Source organism: Lethenteron reissneri, chromosome 16, assembly GCF_015708825.2.
Source record: "Lethenteron reissneri isolate LAM-NWPU_2019-01 chromosome 16, ASM1570882v1, whole genome shotgun sequence".
Taxonomy (NCBI): Eukaryota; Metazoa; Chordata; class Hyperoartia; order Petromyzontiformes; family Petromyzontidae; genus Lethenteron; species Lethenteron reissneri.
In genome coordinates this window covers 6,629,541-6,657,096 of record NC_083794.1, presented here as the reverse complement: position 1 = coordinate 6,657,096, position 27,556 = coordinate 6,629,541, and the positions used below count along the sequence as shown (strand labels likewise).

The 27,556-nt window shown below is 47.3% G+C and overlaps 1 protein-coding gene across 1 annotated transcript in view; it reads right to left on the bottom strand.

Moving 5' to 3' along the window:
- Positions 1 to 13,252: 13,252 nt before the first annotated feature.
- Positions 13,253 to 27,556, bottom strand: part of ANAPC10 (anaphase promoting complex subunit 10) — a 44,409-nt gene continuing 30,105 nt past the window's right edge. Inside the window, exon 5 of the mRNA XM_061552247.1 lies at positions 13,253 to 17,023. Coding sequence (XP_061408231.1) covers positions 16,793 to 17,023 — 231 coding nt within the window. The 3' untranslated portion in view covers positions 13,253 to 16,792. The remainder of the gene's footprint in view (positions 17,024 to 27,556) is intronic.

Here is a 27,556-nt window from a genome sequence, read left to right as displayed (position 1 = left end):
CTCGGTGCTTGCGAACTTCTTTCGCCGACGCGCGTCCGTTTCATTCACTGTCGTCAAGCATATGCAAATTACTTTGTCAAGGCGCTCTTCCCCCTCCAACCCAGCTTAAATATATGCTGCCAAGCCTGGTGGTGTTCATTCAGACGCTGTCTTTCTGACAGACCTGTTCTTCACCTGAGGACGGCTGCTTGCGTTGTGGCCGAAACGTCGTGAGAATTATTTTATTATGTTTTATTTTTATTATATTATTATTTCCATTCTACGTAGCTTTACCGAAAGAACCAAGAAGATGTCGTCAAGCAGTTTGTAAAAAATCACCGTGAGACAAAGATCACCCGTATAGCCTTAACAGACTGTAGGGGCAAGTGCTGTTAGCGAGCACCTATGAAGGCCGGAACGGTACACGAGGTGGTGGGTGGGCCAGCACCTCGCCCGACCGCCTTTGTCTCCCCAGTGGCGATGCTTACACACTGCACCGGGTGCTCATTTCAGGCTGAGTCGACCTAGAGGAGGCCCAGGACCGGTTCAGATAACCGTCACTGGTGTTGGCCGTGAGCGGGAATCGAGCTCGGGTCGCTAGGTTCATAGCGCAGCGCGCCAACCGCTACACCACCGCTCCCCAACACACACACACACTCGTCACCACGTTTATTGCCGTCACTGCATTGTGAATGAGAGAAATCGTAGAGTGGGGCTGACGTATCTGGGCCCATCTTCGGAGAGAGCCGCGGAGGGCAGAGAGCGAGGGAGTGACTGGTATTCAGTTAAAGATCACACCACCACTGGTCTGGAGAAAAATTGGCATTTTTGAGATTGTTGCCAAATGAAGGGTTTTTGAATTCGCACGCGAGCAGTTGACTATTATTTGCCCATGAGTATCAAACAAACCCTTGGAAAGTCACGCATCTTTCTGCCCTTTAAGTCACGGCATATTAAATCAGTATTTTTACATATTTTCCTGTTGTAAGGCAGTGTCAATGATGAATGTGGGGAGTGTTGCTCTTTTTAAAAAAATGTGTACTTGGGCACCACTGCCAATTCCGGTCCCTTGACTTTTCTGTTCATTTAGAAAACCAAACGATGGCCACAAACCCATCTGGACAGCGCTGTGGAAATAGCACGCGGGCAGCGGCTCAAAAATTAATGTTGGACGGGAGGGAGGGAGATTGCATCAACCTGGCTTCATCTCCGGGGTCGATAAAATGAGTACCATCGTAAAAGGTTGTTCCCCTTTTTTCTGGCAAAAAACAGGTATTAGGATTCATACTCTTAGTTCTTTCGGTAAAGTCACGTAGGTAAAAAATGAAATAAAAAGTAAGAATTTTTATTATTTTTATTTATTTTAAAAATAAATAAATAATGATTTTTTTACTTTCTTTTTATTAATTTTAATTTCATTTTTTACCTACGTGACTTTACCGAAAGAACTAAGAGTATGAATCCTTGCAGTCACGAAAGCTTCAAATCTAGAATTAAGGTATTAGGATGTTAAAACACCAAACTGAAACCTTTTACAAGGAATCATGTCTGCATTAACCACAATGCTTGTGGTCAGAATGCAAACAAAAAACACACTGATAATATATGCATAGTCTTTGAAACTGATTCGTCCACACCAGAGACAGCTTTCTTTTGAGCCTCGTCTCAAACGGTGTTAGACCAGAGGACGCCAAAAGGCATACGTACCACTCTGGAAAATCAACAGCGATTGCTCTGATGGATTTGCTGACCTCTGCCAAAAAAAATGTTGGAATTTGCAACACTGGATCCGTAAATGGCGACGCACACTGACCCACGCTGGTTTTGCGTAGCCATATATTCATAAGTTATATGCCATGCAAGGCATCACGATGTCCTGCAGATAGAATTATTATTGTGCTTTCATTTGTATTAGTGGCTTACTTCAATTCAATGTGCAAGTTTCATGAAGGTAAAGTTAAAGAGCACTTTTGATATTTAGATAAAATGCTCTGACCAGTGTGGGAGAGTGAGCCACATACGGAGGCCCTTCCAGCAGAGGCCCTTCCCACAACCGTGGCGTGAGCTGGCACTTGCAGGGCTGCACCTTTGCGTTTTTTTACCTCTTCAGCTCCAACACGTATGCAAGAATACAGACACGGAGTCACCCGCGCATAAATATACACGTGCGCACACACCTCGATGTCAACTGTTGCACTGATGCAGATCCAGACGAAGGCATCTGAAGCATTCTCAGGGTTCAGCGTAAATGGCCGAGCCTCAGAAAGCCAGCAATCCAGGAGCGGCCCGGCTGCAAGGAAATCAACCCAGTGTCTTCACCAATGTATCAGATAGGTACAAATATTAACGCATCTGAAAGAGAAAAAGCCAAGCAAAGCGACGTTTACAACCATCCCCCACAGCGACTGCCAAAAAGGGTGATGTGGCCGTGTGAATGCTCTCCACTGCCGAAGGTCTGCGAAGTTTAATTAGGGCTCTTTTTTTAAATTATGGCTCAAGAGGTCAAAAGAACAAAGGGCAATCCCCCCTCCCATCCCCCCTGTTGACAACAGTGGAAGTCTTTTGTCTCTCTCGCTCACCATCCCCCCCCAGTTGTCCCTAGAATTGGTCACACTCGGGCTGTCAATCACGCCCGGGACAACGGCTGTCAGTGTGCCGCCGAGAGCCGAGCAGCGAGCACGCACCTATGAACGTTTAACTTCTTTCGCACCGTACATAGCCAACCGTGCAAATCGGAGGTGCGCGCATCCTACCAACCGTGACCAATCTGCAAATCGGAGTAGCGTGCCTTCGTTCCGCGCACGTCATCGCTAGAGCTCCCACGTGTCGAGTTTAATTTCTTTACGAATGTACCAACCGTGTGCGACGGAGAATTAACCGGGGGCGGGGGTGGGTAGAAAAAATACGTGACTTGTATGTATGTTAAACTTCTTTCACACCGTACGTAGCCAGCCGTGCTAATCGGAGGTGCGGGGGAAGGACAACAAACTAAACACAAAAAGAAGCTCTAAATAAATGAGTTTTCAATCTAGATGATTTAAAAGTGCGCAGTTCCAGTGGCTTCCCATTATCGGAAGGAAGAGCGTTCCAGACGGCCGCAGAAGCGCATCCGAAAGCGCGCGATGCGGTGACCGTCTCCGTTCGATGACCAGCAGCCAAAAGCCGCTGCTGCCGCTGCCGCTGCCGCTGCTGCTGCTGCTGCCGCTGCTGCTGCTGCTGCCGCTGCTGCCGCCGCTGCTGCCGCTACTGCTGCCGCTGCTGGTGCCGCTGCTGCTGCCGCTGCTGGTGCCGCTGCTGCTGCTGCCGCTGCTGCTGCTGCAAGGATGACCGGAGTTGAGGTGGTGGTTTGTGCTCCGTGACGAGATCAGCGAGGTCCTGTGGTTCACTTGCGGCCAGCACTTTGTGCGTAACGAGTGCGACCTCACAATGTAAGTTGACTTGCGTGACCGTGTTGCCATGTTCGGGTTCCTTTTTTCCATCCAACGGCAAAGTTACACTTAAACAAAACAACACATTAGCTGGGTACAAAACGACGACATGTCGAATAAACGTCCGGCTGTGGCGGTGCGTTCAGTAAGTGGAAATTGTAACATCCACAAAAATCACAATTTGCACACGGAAAGAAATACAATACCCTCTTTAAAACGCATTCGTGGAGGAACTGTCACTTAAGATTACAATTTATTCGATTTTTTATTTATTTACGTTTCGTTATTTATTTTCGGGAGGGCGACTGGGGAGCAGAGGTGGGGAAGATGGAGGGGGAAAGGTCACGGGAGATCTCTGAGGCCCCCTGCCCTTGAAACGGCACTTTACGACCCCAGCAAAGAACTGTGCATTTTATGAAGAGCATCTGATGTTCTGTGGGAAGGAATCCTATGGCTTGGTGCTCCGACAACCAAACAGTGGCTGAGCTTGTTTGCTTCTGAAGCCCATTTTGATCGACACGGGCGTAACGTTTCAAAGCAGACATGTGTGGCCCACGTGGAGTTGATTTTCCCACTTGGAGCTCCTGCCAACGGGAGTTGACGTACACCGCAAAAATATGACAGACCCAAGTTATAGTTTTTGTGCAATATACAGGCCATGTATAGATGAATCTCCCAGCCTACCGTGCGCCTCGCGCTTTCATGAATAGGCAGGATTCAGATCGCAACTCGATCCTTGGTGGCCTTGTTTTTACCCTCTCATTTGCGATTGGCTGCCTCGTTCGTTCTGTCGTATTTCTTTCGTCTTTTTCAACCACTCGCCCAAGTGGAACATGTGCATATCATCTTCATGAAATGTAAAGATACATATTCGTGCACGCACAATTTTCGAAGCAAGTATTGTCAAATCGACGAATCACTAGACACTTGCAAAACAGTGCTACAATTAAATGTTGGAACGGTGGTGCGGTGGTTCGGTGTACTGCACTATGAACCCGGAATGTAGTCTGACAAGCCGAATTTATAACGATAACTATTTTATTTACCAGGTAAAACCCAATGAGCTCGTTTTTAGAGGCGACCTGGACACACTTCATAGCTCATTAAAGTGGCTTCTATCATCACACGTGGGAATTTATCGTAGCGGCCAAACACTCCAAACGAATGCTTGTAAACGTCGAGGTGAAACCCGGAGGAACCCGGAGAAAAATCCGCGCGATCACTGGGTAGAACACGCCAACTCCAAATAGACAACAGGCATCGTCAGGGTCAGGATCGAACCCACGACCTCCTGCGTACCAGGCAAAGGAGACGACATCTCGCCACCGTGGTGCCCTTTCATTCTGAGTTTCATTCGGCACCAGGGCTAACCGTGGCGGATCATATCTGAACTAGGGCCTGGGTCATTCCCTTCATCGACCTGTACTGACCGGCGTGGTGATTTTGGCCAAAGGACTCCCGTGCCAAACGTGGCGTGGGGAGGCCTTTATCTAGCAGTGGCTGTGCAAAGGGCTGTACATTTTTAAATGTCTGTCAACACAAACTTTGCTATTTCAAAGCAATTTCCGACATTCCCGTATGTGGCACATCACTAAAGCAATGCCCAGCTTTCCATAAATACTACAGGAGATATCGGTGATTCATTGAAACAAAAAATGTTATTCCGTGAACGAGCTAATTATTTGGGTGATAAGGGTTAATCAACTGTTAATTTTAGCACGAAACCTATAACATGTGGAATAATATCACTTTAGCTAAAATACTGAAGACGTTTACATGCCATAACTAAGCAAAATACATTTCAACTGGATTAAATGAACTCAGTTGTACAGCAGACACCATATCCCGTTGGAGGAACCCAGCGAAAATAAACGATTTCACTTGGCTTTCCCCAAACCACTCGAATGCATTTTCACTGCGTTCACGAAAGCGAGCGAGTTGTACAATGGCAGATTTAGAGCGCAGCTTCACGCTTGTGGAAGATCCATCGGTCAGATTGCCGACTGAGCTCAAATCGCCGATCGTGCAGATACGAAGAGCGAAGAGTGACAGAGGGCAACCGAAGGGCTTAAATTGTTTTACAGCCTTTTAAAATAAACAAAAACTCTTGAGAAATTATAGCCGTGAGGTAAGTCGTCTGCGATGTTTTTATTGGCAGCATTACCAATTACAACGCTGGCTGGCATTACACGTGCTTCTTGCCCGTTTTTTTTCAAATGAGAAATATACATTTTAAAACCCACGTATCTCCCGCACCTCCGCATAAACACGGTTGGCTACGTACGGTGCGAAAAAAGTTCAACATACAGAGCAAAATAGTAAAAGTATCAATACACGGGCTCATTTAAGTATATGCAAGATACGCATATGCTGTGAATATTATATTGCCTTTGGGCTCGTTTGCAAAAACGCAAACCCACACAGTGCACCTCGTGACCCACGCACGACTGCGGTTGGTGGGAATTAAATTGCATAAAGAAAGGTTGATTGGGGTGCCTTGGCAAAACACAGCATGAACACAAAGGTATGCGCGCTAAACGAAACAAGCTTATGGCTTGCATACAAAAACAATGCCAAGGAGATCCAAGGCAAACAGGAGGCGGATACAGACGATTATTGTTCCAATTCCTAAGTAGAATTCGGAATCCACAGTTTGGGAAACGTGTACACCTGTAAAGACACACGCGGGTGTGTCTTGACATACAGCAGTTCCTGGTCCACAGCAGAGCCACCTGCACACTGGTGCGGTAAAAAAATAAGTAATATTTTAAAACCTTTTTTAAAAACACGCTTTTATGAAATGTACTAGTAATGGCAGAACTCCACGACTCCGGGAAGTGGCCACGAAGCTTGCCATAGCGTAAGGGACCGTGTCCAATTACAGCCAACGTCAGTTGAACGTGGACAATTACACACAAGCCTAAACATAACTTATTTTAAAAAAAATTCTAAATATATATTTTTTTCTGATAGAATATAGTATTGTCATCAGTATGACATAAGTATACCAAGTTTGCAGTCGATGCCACATTGGGAAGTGGGTTAAAATTGAGTTACAAGATTTGAGGATACAACGACGACGACAACAACAGACAGTGAGTTAAATGAAAGCGTGTAACAACTCCTCCGTTCAACCCCCACACCAAGCGGCCAAAACAATTCGCGATGCCGAGATGCAGCGCGTCTCGCTGTGAAGCAGCGGATTTCACTAGCTCGTCTCCGCGCTCTCAACTGGCTCCCCATCGCCAGTAGGGTCACATACAAGACCTCTGCCACAACGCCTTCATATCCACCTGCCCGCCGTATCTTTCTTCATTATTGACAACTTGCAGCTCAGCACACGGCAGATGCCTGCGCAGCGCGACTCACGACCTCCTCTTGATACCAAGATCCAGGATGGTCATCGTGTCTATGCGCCGCTTCTCAGTGGCAGCCCCAACAGTCTGGAACGATATCCCTCTGCACATTCGCAGCATCACCTCAATCGCCTCCTTCAAGAGACACTTAAAAACTCAACTGTACAATCATGCTTTTGAGCGACTCTGAGCTTGGCTCCGCGCCTCTGAGTTGCGGCCACTACGTCTGCAAATTTGCGCGCGTTACAAATTGTACCATTATTATTTTCTCCCCGTGTGGCAACGGCCGTGGAGGCGGACGCTGTGCAAGCGTGTCTAGCGGGGCCCTCTTTGCGACAGAACGGCGCTATCAGCGGTGACCTGCGCTGGCGGACCTTTGCACCCAACAGGCGCGTGCATTACGCGGGTCGGAGGTCACGCGCGCAGCATCATCCTCTCTCCTCCCAGGACAGAGAAGGGGTCTTCATCCTCGTGCACATTCTGACAAGAATTCGTTGGACACAGGCGTCAGAGGCTTTACCGAGTCGAGCACCCATTAATTAATTTGTGAGCCAGGATGCAGCCACTGTCTGCCAGGGTGGTCGGCCCCCGCCAGGTGAACCGCTCTGAGCATTGCTCCGACTCAGGCCCCCGACAATACTTCCCAGGATTCCTATAGGAGAGGTTTCAAGCAAGGTAATTGATGACGATTTACCATCGCCACCGCCGTCACCGTTTGCCGATCGAACAGGCAGGGAAGAGCTTTGCGAGGCAAATTCATCCGTGCCCTCCTTCCTCTCCCGCTTCAGCAAATTCTGACAGCCTAGCAGCAGTCGGTGTTGTGGGTGAAGTCGAGGCAGGTGAAGAACTTTGCTTCGAGGTCCCGTCTGAGAGATCGCCGTCGCACAAAGACATCACCTGCCCGTCGTCAACGGCGATGTCAATATATGGCAAAGACACCAATCCCTCGTTATGTCAACTCACCTCCACTCAATATATAAAGAATCATTCTACAAAGTTACTTATAAATTGGAGAACGAATTCGATACGTAGCATTACATTTGCATTTACGGAATTGTGAATATCTAAATTATGTATTTTTCTGAATTTCCAACGGTTTTGCACTATACTGGGTTCCTGAGATTTTAGGTGCCAACACCTCATGCTTGGCTTATTGTTTCGGTGTTAATAACGCCTGCTGCTGTACAGGATTTCACCCCTTTTGCAAAACGTTCTTACTTCAGTAATGTAACTCGAGATGTTGGAAAGAGGCCATTAAGCGCAAGCGACAGCCAAAGTGCAAAACAACGACCTCCTCAAACGGCAATCACAAGTTTCTTACTGTACAGATCATTTTTTTTATTTCGCGACTTTTGAGTACAATTAATATTGTATCATAAAATTACAGATTATTCCACTAAATGTGCTTAAAAACACTTAAGTGTGATTTTATTCTTCGTTGAAATATGTTCCGTAAGGAACACATCTCTAATGAAATGTATGTCAATGGGAAAATAGGGTTCGATAAATAGATTTTCGCTTTATGTGCAATTCTCGTGGAAAGTATCCGTTCCGTATATTGAGGGATGCCCTGTATGATAAACTCAAACATACTTGGCTACGTTGAAAACCCCCGGGAATTAAATTATGAAACTAGCCTGCATAGACTGCCAGAGTTAAACCGTAGAATTAAATCTAGCAAAACCAAATAAATTCCAAGATGCTTTTAAGCGTGGTTCCCTCCGTCTGTACGGCCTGTGCAGACAAGAGTGATGGTTGGTGGTGGAAAGGTTTAGAATCAGAATATTTATACTGGAAGAGTCCGATGAGCTATAAATATCTTTTTCACAAATATCCAGGCTACATTCTTAGGTTTTTTCGGTAAAGTCACGTAGGTAAAACATTAAAATTAATAAAAGTAAAAAAAATAAAAATAAAATATAAATCACGATGTTTCGGAGGCAACACAAGCTTCCGTCTTCAGGTGTTGCCTCCGAAACGTCGTGATTTTTATTTTATTTTTATTTAATTTTACTTTTATTAATTTAAATTTTTACCTACGTGACTTTACCGAAAAAAACCTAAGAATATGAATCCTTGCAGTCACGAAAGCTTCAAATCTAGAATTATCCAGGTCACATGGCAGCGCCTCTGGAACGGAAGAGCGCCCGCATTTCCGTATGCATACCTTTGATGTTGTTGTCCTCTGCCGACAGCACCATGCATCTCCCTTGCAAACCACAGCTGGGTAATTGGCTAAACACGTGACTTTCCGAGTGACAAATAAACATTATATTCTTGGTTCTTTCGGTAAAGTCACGTAGAAGGGAAATAATAAAATATAAATATAAAACAAAAAAATTCTCACGAGGTTTCGACTGCAATACAAGCAATCATCATCGTTTTCTTGCTGTGTATTTCACACCTGATGATGATTGTGTTGCAGTCGAAACGTCGTGAGAATTTTTATTGTTATATATTTCTATTATTTTATTATTTCCCTTCTACGTAAATTTACCGAAAGAACCAATAATATGAATACCTGCAGTCACGAAAGCTTCAAATCAAAATAAACATTAGTCGATTGATTCAGTCTGCTGCCTGCAGATGGCAGCTACCACTCCGTCAGCTACCACTCCATCAGCTACCACTCCGTCAGCTACCACTCCGTCAGCTACCACTCCATCAGCTACCACTCCGTCAGCTACCACTCCGTCAGCTACCACTCCATCAGCTACCACTCCGTCAGCTACCACTCCGTCAGCTACCACTCCGTCAGCTACCACTCCATCAGCTACCACTCCGTCAGCTACCACTCCGTCAGCTACCACTCCATCAGCTACCACTCCATCAGCTACCACTCCATCAGCTACCACTCCATCAGCTACCACTCCGTCAGCTACCACTCCGTCAGCTACCACTCCGTCAGCTACCACTCCGTCAGCTACCACTCCGTCAGCTACCACTCCGTCAGCTACCACTCCATCAGCTACCACTCCGTCAGCTACCACTCCATCAGCTACCACTCCATCAGCTACCACTCCATTTGCAGGAATACCGTGACCGACATGGTGGGCACTGACGCACAAAGTGAAATTGAAAAACATTTTATTGACAATATATATAGTTCAAAGAATACAATGTTCATGTTAGTATCTTAGGTTCGTTCGTTCATTTCTCAATCCGCTTGTCCTGGTGAGAGCCGCGGCAGATCCATGTTGAGTAGTCGGGCGGTCCTGGCAAAGGACTCGAGCTATTCCTGGAGAATTCCCAGGTGGTTCCCAGGCCAGCCGAGCGACATAGTCCCACCAGCGTGTGCTGAGCTGGCCCCAGGGTCTTCGCCCAGTGGGGCGTGCCCGGTAGAGTACCAGGGGGGGGAGGTGGAGTGGCACGTGCCCCCCCAATGATCCGATCGAAATCCCTAATTTCGATCGGATCATTGGGGTTTATTAGTAACAAATCGGCATTTTGCAACCCCCACTGCCACTGTGTAGCATGTTATTAAGTGCCAAGGACTCTATGAGATGATAGGACAATAGTCTGAGTCCGTACTTGGCAATAAAGTAACGGCAAAGCAGTTATAAGTGACTCAGAATTGTGCGCAGTTGCGTATACAGTACACGACTTCCCTGAAGGCAAACACCTTCAGCGAGCGCGATGCCGATCACACACGGTTCGAATTCGACCCTCGATTGATGGCTGCACCATCGCCGCACGCGCGTAGAATAAAAAGCAAGGGACAAGTCCTTACTTACTAACTCCTCGATAATTTTTCATTGATGGAAGGGTTGCCCCCCCCACCCGCAACACTGCGGACGCCGCACCGATCCGCCCGCCGATCACCCGCTCCCACTTACCATCACTCGCGAAAGAGACCCCTAAGCACTTAAACTCCTCCACTAAAGGCAGCTTTCACCTGGACAGCATACTCCACCATCTCCCGGAAGTGAACCATGACCTCAGATTTGGAGGTGATGATCCTCAAACCGTTCAGGTGCACGCTGGAGATCACAGACTGACGAGGCAAAGAGGACAACGTCATCTGCAAAAAGCAGCGACGACGCCACCTCCATGCCCCGATACTCTCCATACCTCAGCTGCATTTTGATATCCTGTCCATGAAAATCACAAACAGGAGTGGAGACAAGACGCACCCTTGGCAGAGTCCAACACCCACAGTGAACGACTTTGATTTAACACCAATAATACAGACACAGCTCTCACTCTGGGAATAGAGGGACCGGATAGCGACACCGGTACATCATACTCCCGCAGAACCTCCCACAAGACATTTCGGGGAACACGGTCATATGCCTAGTCCAAGTCTATGAAGCAGAGGAAGACCAAAGGATACTCCCAAGACTCCTCAAATATATGAGAAAGAAAAGGACTGGTCCATTAATCCACGACCCTGACGGAATTCGCATCGTTTCTCCTGAATCTGAGGTTCGACCACTGGGCAAAGCCTTCTCTCCAGCACTCTGGCATCGGCTTTACCTGGAACGCTGAAAAGTGTGATCCCTCTGTAGTTGGAGCACACCCTCTGGTCCCCTTTCTTAAAAATCAGGACCACGACCCCAGTTTGCCAATCCAGAGGTACTGTACCGCCCCCCCCTCTCCAAGCAACATTGAAGAGTTCTAAATTTGAAGTTTTCGTGACTGCAATGATTCATATTCTTGGGTTTTTTAGGTAAAGTCACGTAGGTAAAAAATTTTAATTAATAAAAGTAAAATAAAAAATAAAATAAAAATCACGTTTCGGAGGCAACACAAGCTCCCGTCTTCAGGTGGAACCGTCACAGCACGATAGCTGTATCAAGTGAGAGAAATTCCAAGAAAACAGTCCATGTATATATACTGGTTGAGGGTGGGAGGGGGCCAAGGTAAGCCCTGAATATTATTTTTGTGAGGTTCGGTGCGGCTGAAGCACGCTGTTAGGAATGAGCCTTTGTTGTATAAACTAGGTGCGCATAATGTAAAGGTGCGTGTAAATGGGACTGAGCCTTTTGTTATGTAGAGGTGATGCGGCTGAAATCGCTGCCAGGAAATGACATTGAAAAGGCGTGTTAACCCCAACACTCCTACACTGTCCAGCGCTTTCAACAACTCTGGGCGAATCTCATCCACTCCAGCAGCTTTTCCGCTATAAAGGCCCTGGACCGCCGCAGCGGCTTCAGCAGCCGTGATGGATGAGACCCCCCCCAGCTGTTCCCAGGGCTGCTTCGTAATAGGAGGGCATGTCCACAGGGTTGAGGAGCTCCTCAAAGTGTTCCTTCCACCTCTAGACTATCTCCTTAGTTGAGTTCAATGTTACGCCACCCTTACTAAGAACAACCTGGGCCACGTCCCGTCGACCCCCTCTTAATGTGTGGGATTGTTTGCCAGAATATCTTTGCGGCTGCCCGGTAGTCCCTCTCCATGGCCTCTCCAAACTCCTCCCACGCCTGGGCTTTCACTTCAGCGACTGCTACCACCCTCTTGGCAAGCGAGTACCTCTCAATTGAGTCGGGAAACCTTTTTCCGAGGCCTCCTTCTTCAACTTGACAGCTGCCCTCACCACTGGTGTCCACCACCGGGTGCTAGGGTTGCCGCCATGACAGGCACCAACTGCCTTCAGGCCACAGCTTTTCGCAGCTGCATCCACAATCGAGGTTCTGAACATCGTCCGCTCGGACTCAATGTCCATAACCTCCCCCTGGAGTGTAGGAGACATTTTCCCGGAGGTGGAAGTTGAAAACCTTCTGCACTGGGTCTTCCGCAAGACGTTCCCAAAGAACTCGCACTATTCGTTTGGGCCTTTCACGTCTATCTGGTCGGTGTCAAAGTGTCGGATCCAACCTACCACCAGGTGGTAATCAGTTGACAGCTCTGCTCCTCTCCTCACTCGAGTGTCCAGAACATACAGCCTTAGGTCCGATGATACATCTATAAAGTCAATCATTGACCTTCGGCCCAAGGTGCTCTGGTACCAAGTACAATTACGAGCATCCTTGTGTTCGAACGGTGTTTGCTCTTGACATTAAGTGACTAGCGAATAATTCTAATAACATCTCACCATTCGGGTTCAGATCAAGGGGGGCATTCCTCCCAATCATGCCTCTCCAGGTATCTCCATCGTTGACCACATGACCATTGAATTCAGTCAGAATATTGAGTCGGTAGGCAGCACTGCATCCACCTTCTCGAAGAAGGCCGAATACTCTGAACTGCTGTTTGGTAATAAGCACAGACAAATCAGAGTTTTCCTGAGACCCGAGGTCTCACTGAGGTGACCCTCTCATCCACTGGGACAAACTCCAACTGAACAGCACCCAGTCGGAAGCTTGTGGGTATCCCCACACCGTCTCCCACCAGGGGTTCCTCTGGAATAGACTACCCCCCATCGATAACTTTGGTTCCAATGCCAATGCTGCATGTGGAGGTGAGGCTGACGATGTCTAGTCAGTACCTTTCCACCTCCTCTACCAGCTCCGGCTCTTTCCCCCCCCCCCCCCCCCACAGTGATGTGACATTCCATGTCCCAATAGCTGGTGACCATTGCCAAGGTCCAGTCCCAGTCTGAGACCATCACTCTCCCTACCATACTGGCATCGCACCCGCCCCTCACCCTTCATCCTGCGGATGGTGGGCCCACAGGAAAGCGCCACATAACCATTTTGGGCTGGGCCCGACCAGGTTACATGGGTCACCCGACTACAGGGCGCTTGTTGGTGAACACCACCCCCAGGCCTGGTTCCAGGAAGGTATACCTTGTCCGGGGGAAGTTCTCTGATTTGTATATTTCCGAACCATTCATGAGGGGCTTTTGTTTGGACCGCTATTTATGTGGAACCTCCCCCCAAAATCTGTTCGTCAAGGGAGACCCTACCCTACCAGGCGACATAGCTCTGAGGGTCACTGGAACACACAAACCCCACCACCACGATATTTATGTAAATATGACAAATTGCAGTCTTATTGTGGTGGCTGTTATGTAATGCTCGGTGAAATGTGGCCAAATATGTTCTACCTAACTTCAGATAAAAACACATTTTTAATGTTTCTCAGCATAATAAAATTAAGAAACAACCACAACCTCACTTTGAACACATTTAAAGCAGAAAAAAATTATTTTAAAAATCGGAAAATTACATTTACATTCAGTTTTCAGAAATGTATGTTTAAAATATTTTTGGCCAAAATTGAGCAAAAGAGTTCATGAAGTTTGACAATCCTCAATCTGAAACCACAATGGGTATCCACAAACTTCTCCTCGCATGTCTCGCAAGGCGATAATCATCCTTTCCAGGACCTTTCCCGGGACACACTGAGGGAGATGCCCTTATAGTTGTTAACATTAGTGCGGTCCCCCCCTTTTTAAAAATAGGGACGACCAGGGCATCCTTCCAACCCTGTGGAAAACCTTCCTGTGGACCTGACAGTTGTGATGACATCACATAGAGCAGTTTGCGCACAAACGCCACCCTCCCTCACAAGGTCAACTCTCCCTGGCGCTTTACCTGGTTTAAAGCTCCGAATCGCCCTTCGGACTTCCTTAAGAAATGCAACTTCAGCCAACCACTCAAAATAAGCAGCCACTTCCTTCAATATTTGAGGCACAGCAGCACCAGCAGGGTCAACCCCACTGTATCCTATGATATTATTTGAGCAATAGGGTTTTTCCCCTTCCCCCAAGAACGCACAGACACACATTGCATGTACATTTCCCGACACATGTCCTCAAAACTGACCACATGTTAATTTAATTCTGGTGGCGAATGTTTAGGGGATGTGGCTTAGACAAGTGTCAACGCAGTGGAACACTCATTTCACTCGGTCCCCAGAGTCCACACCACTGGCACTCAAAACTCTTTGGACCGCAATGGACGATTCGCTGGGTACCCTTTTCCAGCTGTGTCTGCTTTGCCAAGAAGAAACATAAGTTAATCAGTCATATGCTGGTATAATTTAAGGTTCTCCCCAACTCCAGGTCCCATGGCGAGTATTATTTGCCAATTCATGATACGTGAGCATGTTGTCCCTAGCCAACCTATATTGCAAAGCCATTATTTTGAAACCATAAAAAATGTTACAATTGGTTAGACAGAGACACAAGGAAATTGAGCCCTCATCCACTGAAATGATGGCCAACAAGAAGCCTGACGACCATATCTACAGCCAGTCTGGAATCATTAACCTACAATAAGAAAAAACAAAGACTAAATTCAGCCTTCGTATAGTGCCCTTTCATGAAGACACTGAGTGGGGGCGTTAAGACATAGTTTCCTGGCTGAGGGCCAAAACCGCTGGACACAATATCTAGTCTGGTCACAAGCCCTCCTGAGACACGAATTCGTAAACACAGCTTCCGGTGCAAGCGGAGAAATGAGCTTCCCTGTAAACAATACGTATCGTGCCAGCACAAAGTAAACAGCTCCCCTCTCACGATGAATAATAATTATTCATCGCATACAAGAAAATGACATATGCAGCATGAATCAATGTGAGAGCCAGTGCCCTCCATGTGTGCTCCCCCTCCCAGAATTCTTAAATCACATTTTCTTGGATGCTCACATTTTCCAGTAGCAACAGAACTGCCGATTGTTGTCCTTCCCCCGCACCGACGATTAGCATGGTTGGCTGCGTACGGTGCGAAAGAAGTTCAACGTACATACATACAATACCGCAGTTCAGCAGAAACAGGACAAATTGTCGACAAATATTTATTTATCTCTATGGCAGCATTCATTTCCCTGAAGAGGAAACTTAAGTATGCTTATTATGTCATACACGTGATTCATGCTAGCCTTTGAAAGGTTTGGCAAGTGTAGACAATTAAGGGGGCAATTGTTTGCAGCTGATGTTTTGCCAAGTTGTTTCAGTGAGCCCGTGAAGGAGAACACATATGAAGGCTGTGTGAACGTGCACACGTGTGTATTGTGCGAGTGCGAACGTGACGACTTCAATTTTGAAAATAAGACGATGATGAGAATTAATTTGATTCAAACAGTTTTGTGGTCTCGTTGTTTGTTCTACACGGATAGTGGCTGATATGCAACATGAGAGTGCACCGTATCCTTGCGGAGCATATGGCAGCGAACGGAACGCCAATGGACACATCTGCGGTGAGACAATGACACTTGGCCGTTACACAGGTCATTTAATTGGCGCTCGGAAAATTTAAAACTAATCGCGTAACGTGTGGCTTCCAAATTGAAAATCTGTCATCGCAAACCAGGCTTGGCCATTCTGTCCGGGAGAGATTTGATTCTATACCAAACAAAAAATAGGCACGAGGCCCAGGAGGAGTTGAAGTTAATCACGTAGAGAGCTGGCAAGTAGCCAGGATAGTGGCCGTATATTTGTGGCAGCAAGCAAACTCCAGTGGGCTTTGTACGAGCTTCAAGTTTCGAATAAAACTTTCACGACTGCATTGCCAAAGGGTGTAGAAACGGACGATAAAAAGCCTCGCTACCATCATCACCAACTCTGCCGTGCAATGGAAATAAACAGATCTCCAACGTGTTTTCGGGGCGTACCGCGTGTTGTTCGGCACGACATCCGACGTTTCACTCCACCCGCTGGGAGCTTCTTCAGGAACTGTGGAGAGTCACGTCAGACACCGTGTCGAACATAACTTGGTAGAACCAGAAAACACATTGGAGAGATGTATACAGCACAGCTTCGGAAACCTACAGAGTAACAGATATAAATACTATTTCGCAGGCTAACGTTTTGGGAAATGGTCCTGCTTTAAAGTGGGGCGGCCTGTGACATTTACAGCCCCATCACGATCACAGCATTCTTGACCCATCTACAGCTTTCATCTTTGGCAAAGTTGAAATTTCACCAGGCCTGTAAGACGGCACGAGAAGAATTGTGGCGTGCGCCTGCAGGGCAAGAACAACTGGACTCTCATCATGCCAAGGTGGACAGGGGCAGGCGGAGGGGGGGCGTTAAAACCACAGCGAAGGGTCGTGACACACGCGGCTTTGCGAAGACCGTTGGGGATTCCGTGGGTTCGTAACGGCGCGTCGCCGAGAGAACCGCGCCGCGCTCTCGCGCCGCCCCTCAGCGGACGGTGCTGTACACGAGGCACCCGACGGTGGAGAGGCGCGGCAGGTTGCCGACGGTGCTCTCCTCCACGGGCGTGTAGACGCGGATCTGCCGCATGTGCGTGTCGCGCCCGTTCTGGTGGTTCGCCAGCACTGCCATCTGGATCATGAAGGTGCGCAGGGGCTTGCCGTCGGCGTCCGTCAGCGGGATGTGCACCCAGCCGCTGGGCTCCACAAGCTCCAGCTGCTGCTTTCCGCACGCACGCGCAGAAGAGAAAGATTCTCCGTTATGGCCTTTGAACGAAACGACGGGGCGCAAAGTCGTTCCTGAACCTTTTTACGTTAACTGCGGCCGCCACTGCCCACGATGCTGTCCATGCGGTGGTGCCCTCATCGTGTGATGTAACAGCCTGTGGGGGCAGGTGCTGTTAGCGAGCACCTATTAAGGCTGGCACGGTGCACGAGTAAGTGGTGTGGCTAGCAACAAGCCCGTTGCCTCCGTCTCCCCGGTGACGATGTTTACACGCACAGCACCATGTAGGGCTAAGTACATCTTTGAGTCGAACTGTCGGGAGGTTCAGGACCGGTTCAGATATTCACAACACATTCGTAACGCACGCAGACAAAATTCCCCACGGTTAGCGTCATCGACTTGAGGAGGAAGTTAGCATGCAACTACGAAGGTCAGATGCTACATACAGGAGGGAGGTTTGGCCAGGACTGTGCGCAGCTACCTTCATCTCCCAGGGTGCTGACGTTCACACATTGCACCAGGCACTCATTTAAGGCTGAATCAACCAAGCGGGGAAACATAACAGGTTAAAACACCGAGTATCACCCAACCATGGACAAGGCCGGTAACTGCAGCCAGGTCGCACGAACTCACACGCCACATCTTCACGGGTGTACACACGCACACACGTGTGCACGCGCACACTCACACAGAAAGACTGGCAAGTCTGCAGGAAACTCCTGCTTTCAAACTCAATGGCACAAGAAACCAGCTTAACCTGATTACTATACATGCTGCATACCCATGGCGTAACATAACGGATGACATCGTGTAAGCCAGAAAATAATTCGTAAAATGAACCAAAGTTTTCATGCAAAATGAAATTTCTAAGGTTTTCCAAGTCACGAGCACCGCGCGATGGCGAGACCTGCCGTCATCTCGCAGCTGTTGGCTCACCGCTGCGTTGGAGTGAACGTGCTGCAATAATTAAAAATATTCCCTATTTTGTCCACAAAATAAGATTGTTTTTTAATCTAACTTTTTACAAAAGGCGAGTATGATGTAATGCCTTGCGCACTATAAGCAGACGGTTTACACCATGACGTGAAACAACATGTGTTTGGTCAATTATTTAAGTAATTCTTAAGGAACACTCTCAACCTACTTGATGTACTGTCTCCTGCTGGTGGGTGTATCAGGTAAGTCCAATCCTTGCTTGATCCACCAACCACTTTTCCAAGTGGGAAGATCACACATCCTGCCAAATTAACTAGATGGGAAGGCTTGGTTGGGTAATTTAAACCCAGACTCCAAAAATTGTTGTTCACGATTTACTCGCCATATCACCGTCAACATTATAGGGAGATATTTTAAAAAACACAAAAACAATACATCATGGTATTTCCTTATTCAATATGTTGCTGCATTACACAGATTAAATGTACAGCATAAAAACACCTAATGAAAAATTATGTTGATACGTGTTAATGCAGATCTTCTATAGCTCAGCGAGCCATTTGAAGGCTTCCCTTCACTGCTGTTCACACTTTTATCTATCATCCACGCTTGTTTTTTTCAACACAAATTCTCGTGGACACATCACCTGCTCATCAGCTGCAGTTCGAGGCATAAACAACGCTGTTTGAGCCAATCATCATCATTCGTCATTATCCACTTGCCACGGTAACGTGACGCAAACATTCCATCAAGCTCCTGCACACGAGCACATTTCGTCTCTCCGTCTCCACGGGTGGACGTCACAACTCAGGGTGGACGTCACAACGCAGGGTGGACGTCACAACGCAGGGTGGACGTCACAACGTCAGGGTGGACGTCACAACGTCAGGGTGGACGTCACAACGCACGGCGAAAGTCCCCCGTCTGCAGGCGCACAACCCGGTGGGAAATGAGCGATGACGCTTTTGATTCCCCGGCAACCAGGGCACCCTGTCACGTCGGTGGCCGGGCGGCTAGTCCCAGACTTCGCACGGCAGGTGTGGGTCATGGGGTGACCGCCACCACGATGATTGATAGGCAACGGTGCAATTCACACACCGACTCCAAAGTTCCCACCGCATGCCATTTGCATGAGCAACGCGCGAGCGTTCTCAACAGGCTAGTGATGTGTGTCACCCACCCAGCGATTCGGTGAATTGCCACCATTAAGGGTTGCGATTGGCTTCCTTCAAGAATCTACTTTTCTCATTTTACCGATTTGTTCGTTCCGTTTCTCATTTTTCCGTCTCATTAATAAATTTGTTTTCAATCCGCTAGCCTTGCGTGTTAGATTGGCATTTGCACATCCACTTCCACAAATTGTAGTAATCATAATAACCGATTCTTACATGCACGAATCAATGCTGGAATCGGAACGCGAAATACATTATAACAGACAATTCTATGTCCAGTTACACGCCTACCCCTCACCGCATGAACTCCAAACTCGAGTGAGCAGTTGCAGTAGCTGTAAACGTGGGAGCAGAGGAACGTATTCACGAATAAACCGCTCGCAGCCAAAGGGGGGGGGGGAAAGTGACGAGTGGTTTTGCCCCACTCTGGCACACGAATCTTTCTTTGTCTTCGTTGACCCCTTGGTAACTGCGTGGACACCCCCCCCCCCCCCCCCACTTTAGCCTTTTAACAGACCACCTAATCATGATGGCTGCATCCCCATTAGGGGGTTCGTGAATACCTGCAGAAATCCCCGAGCTACCCCCGTGGCATCACGGCGCCGCCACCGTAGGACCACGCACACCGATCCCGACGTCCCGTCCCTGGTTACCAGTCGTCGCGGCGGTCTGCTACAGGCATTAAAATACCATCAAATGAGAAAAGGAGGGAGGAGGGGGGGGGAAGAGGCACGCTCCCGTCCACAAATTTCGGCGCAAGTAGAAGTGCAGCCGTCCTGGATGGGGCCTTTCATCATCGAGGTGTCTCGAGGGCTCGGACGGCGAAGGAAGTCACGGCTGGGATCTGTCGGTCTTGGCGGAAAAATGTACGTGTGTGCACGGCAGTATGGTATTACCAGGCACGGCAGCCTCCCTCCAGTAAGGCAGCAAACCACTGTTGCTTCCACGTCTTAAAAATGGGATTGGATAACAACAACAAACCCCCAGTAGAAGTAACAGTTCCAAAAAACGATTCTGCAACAAAAAAATCTTCAGTTTTAGAAATCAAGTTGAGTTTTGACAATTTGCAGACTGCTGTTTACAGATGTTGCTTAATCTTCTATAAAAAAAAATCTAGGTAGTGTAATTTTTCATATATATAATACATCCATGTGGAACGCGCATAGTTGTTATTTTTCCGAATTAGTGATAACAAATGCCAATGTTTTGACCAGCAGGTATTTTTCCAAGCCCATGGAAACAACGAATAAAGGCTCCAGCGAGGTTGAATAGGGACAACACATTAACGAGCGTACCATGCTCTCATTAATACAAATTTAACTAGCATAAAAGTGGGTTGCGAAATGGCATTCATTTACAGCTGTGGCAATAATACAATGGAATATGCAATGACGGCACAAAAGAAAATATCGTTATCAACAAATCTGTTGCTATAGGCCACAAAAACTGTAAAGAGACCAAGTGGATCCTTGTGGTTACATAAAAAAAAATATCAATGGCTCTGTGGGTTGTAGTGAAAAAACTGGGTGTCCATTGCTTGATTAAACAAACACTTCTGAATATACTTCTATGTTTGAATACTGCACATATGAAAAAGGCATAATTTATTATATCAATAAGTTAATCATACTGATAGTTGTTAATATAAGGGGGCTAGGTGGGCAGGAAGGGGTTGGTGGCACAGCAGAGGTCGCAACCGGGTACCCGATACCCGTACCCTACCCGATACCCGGCTACCCGTACCCGGCCGGGTATGGGTACCGGTACCCGTTTGCGACCCTGGTGCGGCCGGGTATGGGTACGGGTAGGCCGTGAGTCACCGGTGAGTAACAGTTTGTCACTCATTTCGGGTAGGGTACGAGTACAGGTACCCGTACCCGGCCGGGTACAGGTACGGGTACCCGTTTGCGACCCTGGTGCGGCCGGGTACGGGTACGGGTAAGGAATCAAAACCCGTTTGCGTCCTCTGTGGCACAGTGGATAATACACTGCACTATGAATCCTGTGACCCGAACTCGATTTCCGGCCACAGTCACCATCAATGGCAAGTGCCACGGTGGCTAGGAGATGTTAACTACCTCGCCTGGTATACAGGAGGTCGTGGGTTCGATCCCGTCTCTCTTTCATCATCACAATGGCTAGGAGATGTTAACTACCTCGCCTGGTATACAGGAGGTCGTGGGTTCGATCCCGTCTCTCTCTCATCATCATCACGGTGGCTAGGAGATGTTAACTACCTCGCCTGGTATACAGGAGGTCGTGGGTTCAATCCCAACCCTGACACCTGTAAATTTTAGGGTTTGCATGTTATCCCCGTGGTCTCGTTCAGAGTATTTGGATGCTATAAATTTCCACATGATAAGCCACTTCGTTGAGCTATCATTTGTGGCCAGGTCGATTCTGAAAAAGAGCTGTACAACTCAGTGGGCCTTATCTGACAACATTTAAATAGTTTAGTTTGAATTTAGAATCAGTTTCGCTCGTCGACATCAAACTGCACTGACCAATGTGATGAAGTATGGTTGAAAAAACCCTGTGAATTGACACGGCGTGGCCTTTATTCAGCAGTACTGACCAAGGGCTGTAACTATTGTAACTTTTTAGTTGTTATATAATGGTGGTTAAAAGCGAGTGATAACATACATTACAATGTGCTTTGGTTGCGAGCATTTGAATTGCTTCTCATAAAAGTAAGCCCTGTACAGATTTCCCCCGTGCACGATGGCTCGCAGAGAAATGTCTTTTTTTCCAAGAGGGAACACACTGACCTACAGCTACTCAAAGACAAGCGTCACTGCCCCACCCACATACCCCATTATCATCAACACATCGCGCGGCATTGTCAGAACATGCAGTGAACTTCCAACACACGTCATGAACACCACCATCAACAGCAGCAGGCGCATCCACACCGTTATCCACTGCTTGTTGGAAGGAACCTCCATTCCAACTAACATCGCTTTAAACGCACCCTCTGCAGCTGATATCAATCTCACTCCCGCATGTGCCCATGACAACATCGCTCCGTCGCTACCTTTGGTCATCCCTGCTTGCTAAGTTGGCCGTCGCGTTTAGGCTGCCACCGATTCCAAAGCACCTGGGTTCATTCATTAAAGAAATGCTGCGCTGCCGAGCAGGGCACCGACTTGAACGTGTGCGAGTGCTTGGCCCACGTGTTTGGTAAATAAACTGGCAGCTGCCACTTCCAATAGTCAGTAGTCAACTGACCACATGTGTGCACACACTGCACAAGCAAAATGCTTGGGTAAGATTTAAATAAATAAAAAATGAAGGGACTGCACTGGCGCGCATGTATATTTAGTAAATCGCCACATTCATCATTAACTCCGACATTCTAACAGAAGAAATATTCACTTGGCTGATGTTTTGAGTAATGGCACTTCCTCAGAACAGAGAATGGGTCATTGCTACAAGCATAAGGCAAATGTAATCATAACAATGCTGTTTGTTTATCCAGTCATGCCTGAGTTCGTCTCAAACCTATTTTTCAGGTCCTGCTTGGGCGTAAAGCACAAGTCTCGCATAGGTGGAGTCACGTGGGAGGAAGCTAAATTACCCAGAGATAACCCACGGACGCAAGCGGATAACACTCTCAGGGCTACACAGACGGGTTCATGAACCCACATCGTTGCACAAAAAGAAATACGACCCTTGCTGGGACTAAAGGGAACGGGTGCAACCCAGCAGCCTGAGCAGCCTTCGTATGTGTCGAGTGTTAATAAGGCAGTGCTAATGACGAATGCGGCGATTAAGTGTTTACTTGCTGCAGTGAGCTCGAGGTAAGATTCAGCGGCAGGAATACTTTCCTACACCTGTGCGGGCCGACGCGGTCTCCCATTACCCAGCCGCAGGTGTTAACAATGAGATGGAGGGCATTCCGAGCGCGCGCTGGTGTGCATGTAGACAGGAAATTAAATTGCCCCCAAAGGGGAGGCCACCCCCTTCAAAGGTCTGCAACATCAAATGGGGCTTGCGCGCCCGTGATCCCTTTTGATGCTCTCCCGTCCGCAAACATTCCGCTCACCGCAGCCTTTCGGTTGCAATTTTTAGCGGTTGCCTTTGGATGCGACGGGGCCGTGAAAGACCGTGACTGTGCGCATAACAGTGGGGGCGGGAGGACTTCTCTTGTCACTGCACGCGGCTTATGGCAATGGTTCGCTTGTTTAAACAAGCGACTGAGTGATCCTTTGCGGGATCACAGAGAGAGACCGAGGGTGCAAAATGTCGTTTATAAAAGGCGCGCGCACACGCACGTGTAGTGACTCTGGAAACCAAAAGTTTTCAACGAAGGATGGCTTGCGTTTTCTTTATTGTTATCTTGGAATTTAATTGATAGTACCATATTAGCAATTATAAAGGGGGGGGGGGTCATGGCGCATTGGTTAGTACTCAACTATGAACCTGGCAATCTAAGTTAAATTGCGGGCCACAGCTAACATCAGTGGCGAGTGATATTATGAGCAGGTCTTGGGCCCTCGCTTCACGAAGCTGCACTGACCAGACAAGTGAAATGAGGTCAAATAACCCCAATTGACCGATAAGGTGCGGGAAAGCCATCATCCAGCGGGGGATTAAATGATAAATTAACATTTAAAACTTAATAGTAGAAATTCTAAATGTACAAGTAAAGTTTAAAATGGCTTAATCAGAGACATCGTATCGTGCCAATGAGCTTGTAATATCATGCTTAGGTATGAAAGAAAACTTTTAATGCCTGCAAAAGTGCTCACATGTGTTGGTCATCATTACAAATGATAAGCTCTAAGTTAGTTACGGTTGGCTACGTACAGTGTTCAACATACATATATAAAAAATGTTTTGTCCATTATAATTATTGAGGTTCTATGTAATGCAGTTATCCAATTGGAAGAGTAACGATGCCTGCAAGGGGTTTTACGACTCTTAAACATGAGTACCAAGTTGGCACGAGAGGTGTTTTTACAGACAAATAATGCAATGCTGCAAGAAGGCTAAGAATTTTGAAATTATCTGGAAATCTCATCAGATACAAAGTACTTACGTGGTTTTTGGAATCAACAATTGAGCCCTAACTCACCGCAGGCTTGGTGGAGTGGTCATAAACTTTACAAAAGCAAAGAATCATTGCTTGCTGGTGCACCCACCGATGCTGTGTCTCGTTCTTCTGGCCATGATCTTCACCAAGAACACAGCGGTGGTCGTCAATAATTACATTGGTCAAAGTTCCTGTGGCACCCTGTGTCATTGGCCCTGTCACTCTCTGGCGTTGCAGCACGTCCACGTCACAATCTCTCACACACCCGCGACCGCACACATGGGAGTCTCAGGTTGATGGAGATGAACCATGATGAGGGCCCGTTTATTTGCACACCAACAGGGCCTGTAACGTGGCCACGACTCGGCCTGCGGACACAGCACACCCATGCCCCAGCTCCCCCTCTCAGCATGCCACATGTCTCTGTCTTTCGAGTCACGTGTCTGCCCACGTGTGGAGCATGATAGGGATGGGGCCTAAAAAACCGTCCACCTGCACTCAACCAATTTAGACCCAGCTATCAACATGCCAATATTACGCAATCTCCTCGTGCTATTTACTGCAGCCAAGCAATTCCCACACACGTGACACTTGGTGGTGTCATCATACGCATGATTTATCCTTACCGTAACAAACTGTTATACTTGGACTACACAGGCAGACCTCGCTTGGCACGACCGCGTAAGAACGCCGCTTCGTTATAGCGCTCTTCGGCCTGGAGAAACTTGACTTTAAAATTGTAGAAAATTTTACTTTAGAAAAATGAAGAAATTCCAAATATCTAAAAAGCTCTTACGAGTGAGAACACACAGCACCAAGGAAACGCCCCCCCCCACCCACCACCACCATTTACTCGACCAATGAGGTGCGTGCGTACGCACTGAGCCAGCTAGCACCCCCGCCCCCCGCGATTTGATTACGGTACATTTCATTAGTTTTTTTGCGTTATTCAAATACTTGTTATTCAATGTTACTTCAGTCCGCTCTGAGCCATGCATCCCTAGCCGATTAAATACACAATAATAATCCACCAACCGACGTGTGTTTAATTCGCCTTGGTCTCTCTCTCTCTCTCGGACTTATTTAAGAATAAAAAATATATCTCCTTATTAATTTTTTTATAATTAATCTACCCACCGACGTGTGTTTACTCCGCCTTGTTCTCTCGGCCTTATCTCTGCGTGTTCATGTAGAGAATTTTAGATCCATAATGTCTGGGAAAAGTCCCCGCAAGTGTTAGCATTGGAAACATCACCAAAGTGTCAAGGAAAAGTATCTCTTTGGATGTTAAAATGCAAGAGATGAGGCGGGTCGAGGCGGGTGAGCGCAAGGTGGATGCACTCGTGAGTACAGTACATAATATTGGCTCATGTTTTTCAAATCAATTATTCTTATTTCTAAAATGTTAACCATCTGGATTATTAGCACCCCAATGAAACCTCCATATATTGCAAAATAAAAAGTAATAACGCTGTCGGGAACGCATTCCCAAATATACAATGGTATAATGACCCCTTTTAGTGCTGATATAATTCGCGCTCACTTCCCCACGAATGAATCTTGAGCACTAAGCGAGATCTAAGTGTGCTGCAATTCTGCTCATCTGGCTATTCGTAACGTTAATTCAGTGGGCCGCTCGACAAACTCATTTTCAAACGACATTTTCACCAAAATGGCAATAATGTCATCTATTTAGGCAGGAAATCCTTAATAAGTCATAATGTTAGGTTTTTCGGTAAAGTCACGTAGGTAAAAAAATAAAATTTAAAGTTAATAAAAGTAATAATGGAAATAAAATAAAATAATAAAAACCACGACGTTTCGGAGGCAACACAAGTCTCCGTCATCAGGTGGGACCATCACAGCTAAAATTACTGCATCTAGAATTAAAACCTTACTAAGTCGCAATACCTTTTCTGGCGGATCCTACCCTGTTTGGTTTGGCTCATCATATTTTCCATAAGAGTTTTTTTTGGGTTAGATCGTGTAAATATATAAACGTGTCGTTAAAACCCACCACCACCCGACACAGACAAGCAGTAAGGGTTGTTACGTAAACAGAACGTGGCCAATTCGTCACTAGCACAGCACACCGGTGTGTTGGAGAGCAAAGCCACAACATTTACAATCTTATTTTAAATTATGTTTTTCATATGGGATTATACTGCAGTACCCACAGGAAACCCATGCAAATAAGGGGGTAATACTTACAGGTCATAACAAATGCCTTCATGAACCCAAGTGCTGTACCGAGAACTCTCTGGCAGCCGTTGAAAATGTTATACGTTTTGAAAGTGATTAACCGTGCCAACAGCCACTGAAGTAATGTCCTTGGAAGAATATTAATATAAACGTCTGCTTTAAAGACCCTGTCACATTACTTGCAAGTTTAGGCCAATTTGTGTCCGTGTCATTGTTCAAACTTCAAATTATCAATTTTACCTGCAGCTAAATTGTCACGTAACACAGTGTCCCAGAGTAACAACAATTACCTGGGTAGGGCTTGTCAAAGAACCACACGGAGCTCTCACCTGGGTAGATAAAAGGGACACCGAAACGTGAACTTGAGCGCACGCCTAAGCTGCCCAAGAATGCAACAGGCAACACAGGAGCCGAGAGGAGACCCAATTGCTTTTTTTTTACACTTTACACAAATTTATTCCACCCATCTCCGCGGGCCATTCTCCGCATGCGCCGCGGAAACCCTGGGCAACGCTCGCGCGGACAATTCGACCCTTGTGTCGCGCGCGAGCGTCGACGGCGATCGGGTTCACGGAGGGGCAGGCCGCGCACGTCGGGGCGGTAAATAAAGCGAACCGTCGCTCGGGAGGCACACGCCAGCGCTCGGCAACGCATCGCTTCGACGGAACGGCCGGCCTTCCACAGTGCCACCAGTGTGTTCCGGCCCCGCGTAAACGCGCTGAAATTTAAGTTTAAAAATTCCAGCACGTCTGCCAAGCAGCAGCTACCCCCTGCTGGGTCAAGTTTCAGCAATAATATTTTTACTCGGGAGGGGGGGGGGGCTGAGATGCCACTGGCAACAGCCCAAATGTCTCTGGAGGTACCGACATTAAACGGCTTGCGGAGCGGTGGCATATGTCATGGAAAATGACCTTGGATATTCCATTAACGCTTCAAAAACACCTAGAATCCGCACGGACAATAAATCTGCGAGTTTTAAAACAAGCCGTCTGCTGCCTTCAATGCGTCTTTCATCCACGGGTCGGACGCAACATCAGCAATGGGTTCGTGACTCGACAGTAGATCCACTGGCAGTCGCCCTCCTGCTTGCCGTTTAATGGCGAGACATCAATTAAATTAAGGTGCATTTCAAATATCTGTCGCCTGCGGCTCTTTAAATAAACAACCAGCTGTGTGCTGGGG